The 10,207-nt window shown below is 36.9% G+C and overlaps 1 protein-coding gene across 1 annotated transcript; it reads right to left on the reverse strand.

Annotated features, from left to right (window-relative positions):
• Positions 1-649: 649 nt before the first annotated feature.
• Positions 650-7,646, reverse strand: LOC140840000 (pleiotropic drug resistance protein 2-like). Its single transcript, XM_073207058.1, has 19 exons — positions 7,038-7,646; positions 6,640-6,760; positions 6,450-6,538; positions 6,271-6,355; positions 5,895-6,185; positions 5,721-5,811; positions 4,718-5,618; positions 4,383-4,543; positions 4,165-4,268; positions 3,929-4,085; positions 3,649-3,830; positions 2,937-3,269; positions 2,563-2,853; positions 2,394-2,477; positions 2,170-2,303; positions 1,830-2,057; positions 1,579-1,750; positions 1,237-1,491; positions 650-1,150 (listed from the first exon to the last, which is right to left on the reverse strand). Exons 1-19 carry the CDS (start codon positions 7,406-7,408, stop codon positions 878-880), a joined length of 4,323 nt encoding a protein of 1,440 aa, XP_073063159.1. The 5' UTR covers positions 7,409-7,646; the 3' UTR covers positions 650-877.
• Between the last annotated feature and the right edge of the window lie 2,561 nt (positions 7,647-10,207).

The raw sequence follows: 10,207 nt of genomic DNA on the forward strand, positions 1-10,207 counted from the left end.
CTACACCCTTCTGGTTACGATGTTTTTGGCATGATGTAAATGTTTTGACACTGTGAGAATTCAACTCGATATGGGTGGGAATCCCAACCATGACGTACCCTTACGCGGTGGGGGACATAACCGCTATACGGCCTCGCCCCCTTAGAGGAGTAAAAATTAGGGACTGATATCAGTAAACCATTGAAAGTAGATGAATCTCAGTGTCGGGTTAATGATGCGCACGTGGTATGAATTATGTTTGCATGGTATGTATATTCCGAAAATTGCATGTTGTTTTTATTGTACTCGAACGGCCCCCACTTGCTGAGTATTTCCCCAAATACTCACCCCTTACACATTCCCAGATAAATCCGAAGAGAAATCAGAGGAACAAGTTGAGCATGAAGAGTCGGATCAATTTTGGGGATAGTGAAATTATTTAAACATCGAGAATTATGCTGCAAGGATTTAAGAATTTTAGTAGGTTTATTTTCATTGTAAACGCTTCCGCAATTTATTTAATTTATTCAGTTGTAAAGACAATGATTATTTTTGGCGAATTTATGAAATAAACTGGTTTCGGTTTATACTGTGCTACGAGGCTGGTCGTTTTTCGATTTTGTGATTGATGAGCGACGCCGGTGTCAAACCCGAGTTTCGGGGCGTGACAGTATTCGAGGGGGAGATAAAATTATTTAATCAAGAATTACAGATAATATGAAAATGTCTGAAGGGGCATGCAACTTCCGTTAAATTACTATTACGCAAAACAACACAAAAATTCAGACAAAAATATTATACATCTTCAAAACAAACTAACCCAAAACCAAAATATTTGAAACAAAAGGGGAGAGTCTATTTGGTTACTATCTACAAGCATGACAAGTTCCTTAAATTTCTATCTCCTTTGGAAGTTAAGGAACTTGATGCCATAGGCGAATACGAAGAAGAAGATAAGAACCCAACCTACGTGCGCGAAAACAACAGGAATAAGGAAGTCATGATCATAGCCCAAGCTATCTTTCAGGAAGTCCTTCACCGTCGTCTTTCCAAGGCCGCCTGCTAGTTCCAGATCACTGGTCACATCGCCTAGTTGGGATGTGAAAACACCATATATCGTCCAAGCAACCGGAGAGGCCCAGTAATACCATCTCCACCATACTGGAATAAGCTGCATAATGATCAAGCATCAATAAGTTTGTGTTTTGGGAAGAATGATTTCTAATACCGATGCAGCGAAGAGTTGAGTATACTTACAGGACGAGGAACGAGAAAACCGGAGAATAAGTTCCAGAAGCTGAGGAAGAATGACATGACAATGGCAGCGATTTGGTGACCGGGAGTCAGCGCGACAACCATCATACCATACATTGAGAAGTAAGTGAAGCACATGAATATGAAGTAGTAGAAGTAAAAGAACTTTTCCCCTGTCCAGTGGTATCCAATCATGGAGTAAAGAAGTAGAGAGTAAATAAGGGTCTGAACTACGACGTAGATAGTCTCTATTGCCACCTACAAGAACACAAATATGTCAGATTTATTTCGAACTATACGAAGTATTCCAATCCGAAAAAGTCGGAAAAGTATGGCCATTCTTACCTGAGCAAAGGCATATGGTAACTCCGAATACATTCCGGCGGCCCTTTCACGGTAAAACACTGTTCTCTCGATCGCAACTACTGATTGAACAGCCGAAGCATTGCCAGCTCCCAAGAACATGACTGCAGCATATGTAGCTCCGAGCAGATTAAGCAAGTCTTGTTGTTGGCTTCTGTAATGAGGAAAATGAACGGAATTTTAGTTAGACCAAATGTTTCGCACTGTGCTTTCTCGAAGAGATTTTTGCTTACATTTTGTCACCCTTTTGCCAAAATATAACTCCAAACATAATGCCGATGACGATGGTTGTGAAAAAACGAATGACGTTATACTGTGAGTTTCTCCAGTATGACCAGTGTTGCTTCCAGAAGCACGCCTTGCATTGAGTTAGAAAAGATTGTGAATATTGAGTAGGGAAGAATAGGTCTTTAGACCCTGGTGCTGGTATGCTTAGTTCCTTTATCAAATCTTGGTTCCTCCTGAAAATTGTTCAGCGAATTAAAGAAACATAAGCCACACCATTTCATAGTTTCTTGAAGAGAACGTGTACAGACACTCTGTTTTAGGGAGTTGGGATGTTTATTTGTTTACCGATAAAGGTCGGATTTGGAGTAAATTTCTGCAAAATCAACACCAAGTTGAGCTTCAACAGTAGCGGAGCTGACATCCAACATCCAAGTAGCTGGATTAGTACCCTCTTTAATCTTCGGAACGCCTTGTATGGCCTGTTTGATCAAATGGCATCCATATATTTTCTCATTTATGTTGATTTTTTGTGTGTAAACCAAGAAACGACTATTAAAACAAAAACTTGCCTCAAAATATTCAACAAGTTTGTGAGAATGGTGGCCTAGGGGTCCACAATAAATCACCTGTCCACCTCTTTTCATCAGCAGGAGCTGAAAGGAATAGTCATTGCAAAATCGTTAAACCAGATAAAGATGCCATTAAATTACGAAAATTGTCTTCAGTGATAGATTATACCTCATCAAAAGCTTCGAAAATGTCTATACTAGGTTGATGAATTGTGCAGACAACGGTTCGGCCTGTATCCACTGTATTTCTCACTGTACGCATGACAATGGCAGCGGCTCTTGCATCAAGCCCAGACGTTGGTTCATCCATAAAGATTATAGAAGGATTCGAAACTAACTCGACGGCAATAGTGAGCCTCTTCCTCTGTTCTGTCGAAAGGCCATCGACTTCTGGAAGCCCAACAAGAGCATTTCTCAAAGACTTAAGCTCAACTAAATCCATTACCTCCTCCACAAACATCTGAAACATGAAAAGCAAATTCATTCAAACTCGATAGTATTATCGAGTAGTGTAAGTTTAAAGTGGTTGTATTGGGTACTTGCCTTCCGTGCTTCTGTATTTACATCAGCAGAAAGGCGTAGCCAAGCAGAATAGAGGAGTGATTCGTATATAGTAACATAAGGTGAATGGATATCGTTTTGTTCGCAGTAACCACTGACTCGAGCAAATGTTTCCTGGTTTTTTGGGTAACCCGAAATGTTTATGGTTCCTTCGATATATCCTCCCGTTTTCCTACCGGCCAAAACATCCATCAAGGTTGTCTTCCCAGCGCCACTAACACCTACCAACGCGGTTAAAACACCGGGCCTGAAAGCACCGCTGACGTCTCGTAGTAACTGAAGCCTTTCCTCAGTAACTCCTTGAGTCTTCATTTCCTATACGAAACAGTTCTACAATTAGAAGTTCAATATTTTAGCAGCAACAACAGCTGCCCTATCTTATGTGGTTACTTGTGTGACACAACAATAAAACACAGTAATTAGGTTGCCGTATAACAATGGCAGAGCCAAGATCCGAGAATCGAGGATGCAAAGTTTCAAAATGCTTGACAAAAACTAAATTTTGGTCTTATGTCATAAAAAAATCAAAAGTTTTGTTCAGATGCAAAACACCCTACCTCGGCATTATGTTATAGTTCAAAAGACTTGACTTACATCATTGCAACACTAGATGTAGTTTTAGGTAAAGCAACGTGCGGCTAGTCGTAAAAGTGCAATATATGCAGCATAAGATCTTGAAGACACAGAAACTTACAGCAGGCATGTCGACATAATAATTAACATTGTTGAATGCGAGGGAAAGTGGCTGGAAAGGTAAAATCATCCCTCTTCTTGCTTCATTGTTTCTTGAAGCCATTTCAATGTTAGACGTTGTTTGTCGTGTGTTCTTTCTTTCCTCATCATCGTCTGCTATGACAGCTTTATTATCACCCAGAGCTGAGATTGAATACACAATACAGATAAGGTAGGGGGTTAATGATCATTTACTATAGCATAGAACTTCACTTACGATTAAATTTAAGTGTCCGACTTACGGTTTAAGTATGTCAAAGCTGCAATAAATAGAACGTTGAACAGAACAGTGAACCCGAAAAGAGCAAAGATGCAGATCCAGTACCAACTTTCAGTTCTAAATAAACCTCTGTCCTTAAGAAGAGTTTTCCCCACAGTTGGTTCGGTTCCATTTGTAGGCTGAGACAAAATGATCATAAAAACCATCAAAGGTTACATAATGTGCAAGAATTGCAACCGAACATCGTGGAGAACTTACTGTGCTCCATCTCTCAGAGAGAAACTCGTTGATGGCAATGGCGTTTTGGCCGTACATCATTGGAGAAATGTAGTATCCCCATATCATCCAATCTTGAATGTCGTCTACAAGGCATGAAAACATTGCATTTTATCACTAGATTCTTGATTTCTCAGCCAACATAGGAAATATTATTCAAGAACTTATATAAATCATTGATGGATTGATGAATCACCAACCTTTCGCAACGACAAAGCCTCCTAGCACAAAGACCAATAATAAAGTGAAGGATCCGAGTGTGTTTGCAACAACTTGAGTTCTTCCAGCTGCTGCGATGAAACGGAACAAAGAAAGCGCCATCTGGTGTACCCCGATAAATGCCAGGAATTGCTTGAAAAATCTGAAAAAAAATTGATAAAAATTTATTCAAAACATCACTTAAAAAGATCTAGTACTCGTCAACGTGTACAGTTGGACAGAGTGAGCCACACCATCAAAATCTCTCTGATAGTAAAGATGCAATGCAAATTTTTTAGTAGAAACATAAGCCAATCACTTGTGAACTTGTGCTTACCTTGCCGGTGAGGGTGCAAAGCCGATAGAGTAGTACGTCAAGATGATCCACAAACCAGACTCCATCACTGATATCGGAACTCGAAGAACCCCAATTGGCAAGGCAAAAGCCCAAGCCGGGTAAAATAATGAATCCCTTTGTTTGAAAAATACAGGAAGTCTGAAAACCGTCATTGCGAGCTCTTGCATCCCATTAAACATGACATTAATAAGACTGAAGAACAGTGCTCCCAAAAATTTTGAAGAATCTGCCATTGTTCCAGCTTTCATCTCCGTTCTTAAGAACACCGTCAAGGCTATGGTCGCCATTATCGTTATTTGAGTAGTTTTAAATATATATACAAATGAGCTACGCTTCATCAAAAGCCATTCCCTGGAGAAACAAGCCCTGAAAAGCTCCCAGTTCGAGATTCCATATTTCTGTTTTACCAAAGCTGCTGGATGAGCTGATGATTTATCATAAGGAGTTCTGAGTTCTTCAACAAGTTGTTGCCCAGTTCGAAAAGAAGCGAACGCCTGTGAAAACTCGGGTACGGAGATATAATGATAAGGTTGATTGTTTCTGCACCAGTACTGAGCTTGATCCTTCTTTGAAGTAACTTCTTGTAGAAAATCAGCAACTCCCTTTCTTTCAGGACATTTGAATCCCATGAACTCGAAAAAATTGAGTACATCTTCACGAGGACCCTGATAAACTATCTGACCATCTGAAATAAGGATAACATCATCGAATAGTTCATATGTTTCCGGAGCCGGCTGCAATAAAGATATGACCATGGTTACATCATTGATATGAACCATTTGTTTCATAAACTTGACGATTTGGAAAGTTGTGGAGCTATCCAGTCCTGTTGATATTTCATCCATGAAGAATGCTTTTGCCGGTCCTACCAACATTTCACCTAAATTTCGCCAAAAAATCGAATAAAGAACCGACTTTTCATCAATATAAGACAACAAAAACAGCAACTCTTTCACCAAAAAATTGTTGTGGAATCACGTACCAGTGGTAACACGTTTCTTTTGTCCGCCTGAAATTCCCCTTCTCATTTCGTCTCCTACCATAATGTCAGCACAAATATCCAATCCAAGAATCTGTTGAAAAATCGTATGTTAACCATTTCTGCTAATATAAAGAACAAACTTTGGATGCAATGAAAGGGGGTGAAACGACGGACCTTTAGCACATAATCAGTAATCAAGCTTGTTTCTTGACCAACCATAGCTGTGGCTTTCATGAAAGCATCAATCTCAGGATCTGGTCTAATACCTGATTCTTTCTCTCTTCTTGATAACTCTGTCAGCAAATCATACCTTGTTCCAACTCCTAAGCATCGGCCCGAGAAATCCAATGTCTCACGAACTGTCATTTCACCGTAATGAAGATCGTGCTGGCTGATATAAGCACAGGTTCTTTGAGGGACAAATTCATGAAACTCGTGCCCACAATATGTGATTTTTCCAGTCACCTGCCATGATACACTCAAGGTCAGAATCATGTTAAGTAAGAAAAAACTGTGGCAGGATCTTGGAAACGATGATTTGAACATATACCCTCATATCATCATCAGCTTTTCCTGCAAGTGCTTTTAGAAGTGTTGTTTTCCCCGAACCCGGTGGCCCAAGCAGAAGGGTCATCCTGAAATGAAACACCAAAAAATTTACATAAAACCAGCAGTGAAAAAATTATATACTGAATCAAATGGGGATATATGAAGGATGTACGAGCATACCTTGATGGTCTTATAATTCCACTAACTTCTTTAAGTATTTGAACAACTCTTTTTTTTGATGGAGAAAGGCCAATCATTCCAAGAGTTCCCTATTGGAATCATGAAGTATTATAAGCTAATCCTTAGATCTATCGATAACAGTCTTTTCTAATTAAGAATCTTGAAAGATATTAAATAAATAGATCAATACCTCGATTGTATTGAGTGTTGAATTGAGCAGAGTTGGTAGGGCTCTTGTTCCAACATAAGCATCTCCCTCTATGGATAGATTCTGAAACCTCACCTCAATCTTTGGAATCTCAACTCCTACCCTGTTGAAAGATGATCAGTTTATTTTGTCAGATTTCTTGAAAACATGATCAATCAACTCAGAAAAACACTATAGAAATCTCTTGAAATAACCAAGTTTTAGAGTAACCATGGTTTTTTATTCGAAATCTTAACCAACTTACAGGCCTTTCTCTCATCTGAAGATCAAGAAACTTGAAAAACGGATGAGAAGCCAACGGAAAATTCAAATTTTTCGTGACATAGAAAGCAAAATTCACTATATTTTACTTAGATTAAGGCACATGTGTAAACGTGCACCTGTCTGTCCTATTTCTCAGCCTCTGAAGAAACTTTTCATTATCCTCTTCGACAACTTTAAGAATACTCTCCATCAACACCTTCTTATCTTGCACACCAAGATTCGCCACATCCACCTCCGCATGCACCACCTTCCCATTGCTCATCACCTGCTGCAGCATCCCTTTTCTCAGCCGATCGTACGTCGGAAGCCGCTCGATTGCTGCCCATTTCAGCTCCTCCTCGTCGTCCAACGCCTGCCGCCTCGTGCTGTTCCTTGAGAACACATCCGGCGGCCCCTGCCACACTTCCCTTATGCTTTGCGACCTCCAGCTCCGCGTGCTGCTCATTGTCCGGGACAGATCATCCCCAGCCAACGCCGCCGCAGCCATGGTGATCAATATTTAACTGCTGCTATATCTTTCAAATATTTTCTTGAATTTTAGCTCCTTCTGCAGCAGCCCTTTTCTTGTTTCAGCATAAAGATGGTTCTTATAAATATAATAATAAATCAATAAAAATGAAATAACGGAATGATGACTGTTTGTAGCTTCAAAATCATTCAATTTCGTTGAAAGTGATGAACATGGCTGGCGCGTACAAATTTTCTTGGTCTGGACATCATTTACATTTATGTACACACACACGGATATAATATATATATATATATATATATAAAAGTTTCATTTGATTAATTAATGTGGGCTAGTGTTAAAAGGGTTCAATGGTGGTCAAAATTAGGCAGCCAACGCAGAGGTTGCGGTTGCGAGGTTAAAAATATAGGAGAAAAGTGAAGTTTAAATATTCAGAAGGTGGTGAGTGATCGGAATTCGGATGCGGTAATGGGTTGAGAAATTCTGGGACGTTGATTCGGATAGATGGAAGATTTTGAAATAAATAATGTTCCACTTCGGAATTAATATAATATAAATTTTATTATGTAGCTTCGAAACTTTAGAATCCAGATTTAACAAAATTAAATAATCACTAGAAAACATTAATTTAAAAATATTAATGAACTATATTAAAAAGTCTTATTAAGGAAAAACATAATTTCTAGACTTTTTACTCAATAATTAATTAATACTAGATGAAGGAGGGGTAAATTATTTAAAGTGAAAACCTCGAAAATTTATAATTTTTGACCAATAAATACATAAATTTGCTGTAATGAGAGATTGGATTTGTGGCGGTATTTAGCTGACCATTTGACTTCATTTTCACCTACTTTTTGTTCCATATTGTTTTTTTGTTTCGTCAAATGTTCGGTGGCGCGTGGCCCACCCTCTTGCATGTTCACACAGACAGCGGCGCGTGTCGCACTTTCGTTTGCTCTCCCTCTTGCCAACCTTTTAAATCTTTTAATTTAATTAATCGCTTGCCAACCCTTTTTTGAAGACTTATCAAAACAAATTTTTATATGATTATGTGATCATATAGACTTGTTTTCGAGTAGAGACCTCAAATGAGAATATTTATAAATAGAATAAGTATTTTGTGAGACGGTCTCATAAATCTTTATCTGTAAGACGGCTTAACCGTACTGATATTTACAATAAAAAGTAATACTCTTACCAAATAAAAGATCAGTCTCACAAAATACGACTCGTGAGACCGTCTAACACAAATTTTTGACTTATAAATAATGCTTCTAACATAAATTTTTAGCTTATAAATAATGCGTCTAACATATTATATAGTCAACTATGGTACTTTCACCTAAAATAGAACCTATCCCAATTCAATTCAAACGTGCCTGATTCTTCAATATTTTATTTTTATTTTTAAACAAAAAATCTAGGACAAATTTTATTCCAAGATTTGCACTTAGTATTTAGTGCTTTCAAGGTTTGAAGGAGCTATTTTATTTTTGAAATTAGAATATTAGTATAAATAAAATGGCTCCTCCTATATCAAATATTGGTAGACATGAATTTAAAATCGAATGCAACTATTAATATAAGAAATTAAATAATTTTTTATTTCATAAATAATAGCTCTGTTTATAATAAAAAAAAATAAATTATGTGGTTTATGTGACATATTAGTTTTTATTTCGTAAGGCAACAACTTGTGTGAGACGGTTTCACGGGTATTATTTGTGAGACGGATCTTTTATTTGGGTCACCCATGAAAAAATATCACTTTTTATACTAAGAGTATTACTTTTTATTGTGAATATGGGTAGGGTTGACCCGTCTCATATATTATAATCCGTGAGACGGTCTCACATGAGACTCACTCATTTCGTAAATAACAATACTACTTTTAGTTATGTTTCTCTGATTTACTTAACTATATTTAAGCATTGATTGTTTGATACAAATTACTTTTTATTCTACAACATATTTATTCGATTACACTAATTTTGTTCCATTACTATTTATTATATATATTTTCTAATTTTCTTGAACATTAACTAATTAACAAGAGATAAAGTATTTTAGTCGGAACACACAATAAATAAAAATACGAGGGGATTTATTTCAACACAAAAAATCATGTGAGACGGTCTCACGAGTCAATTTTGTGAGACAAATTTGCTATTTAAGTCATACACTCACCCATGAAAAATATTATTTTTTTATTGTAAGTATAAATAGAGTTGACTCGTCTCACGATTAAAGATCAGTGATACGTCTGACGTTATACATGCTCTTATTTCAATAGGATTTAAATTCGTATATCTCAAATTCATAAATTTAAATAATGATTATAATAGTTCTTTAATTAATATGTTTCAACCTTGGCCATTAATTAAGCATTCGTTCTTTAACAAATAATAACTCGACATTCCAAAAAGTAAGTAAAAAAGAGTGACATTATTGTTATCCAATTACTTGAAGCATTGTTGATATCCGTGGAAGGAAGTAGAATATTTTTTTATCAAAAAAATAAATAAACCTAATTCCAGTAGTGTTGAAGAAAAAAACCTAAAAGTGCAAAGAAAAAAAAATTTAATGTTAAAAAAATAAATTAATTGACCAATTCGATGATCAAGTCAACTTAACCGACGAAGTTTATTTTTTTCCTTGTAATAAAAAAGGTAAAGTTGATAATTCACCTTAATTGCATACAACCAAATCAGATGAAATTTGAAATCAAGAATTTCAAAACTTTGATAGTATATGATCAGATTCGAATGTACCCAAAACTAAAGAAGTGAAATATTTATGACAAGTCTTTTTTTT

This window comes from Primulina eburnea, chromosome 8, assembly GCF_022965805.1.
Source record: "Primulina eburnea isolate SZY01 chromosome 8, ASM2296580v1, whole genome shotgun sequence".
NCBI classification, from domain to species: domain Eukaryota; kingdom Viridiplantae; phylum Streptophyta; class Magnoliopsida; order Lamiales; family Gesneriaceae; genus Primulina; species Primulina eburnea.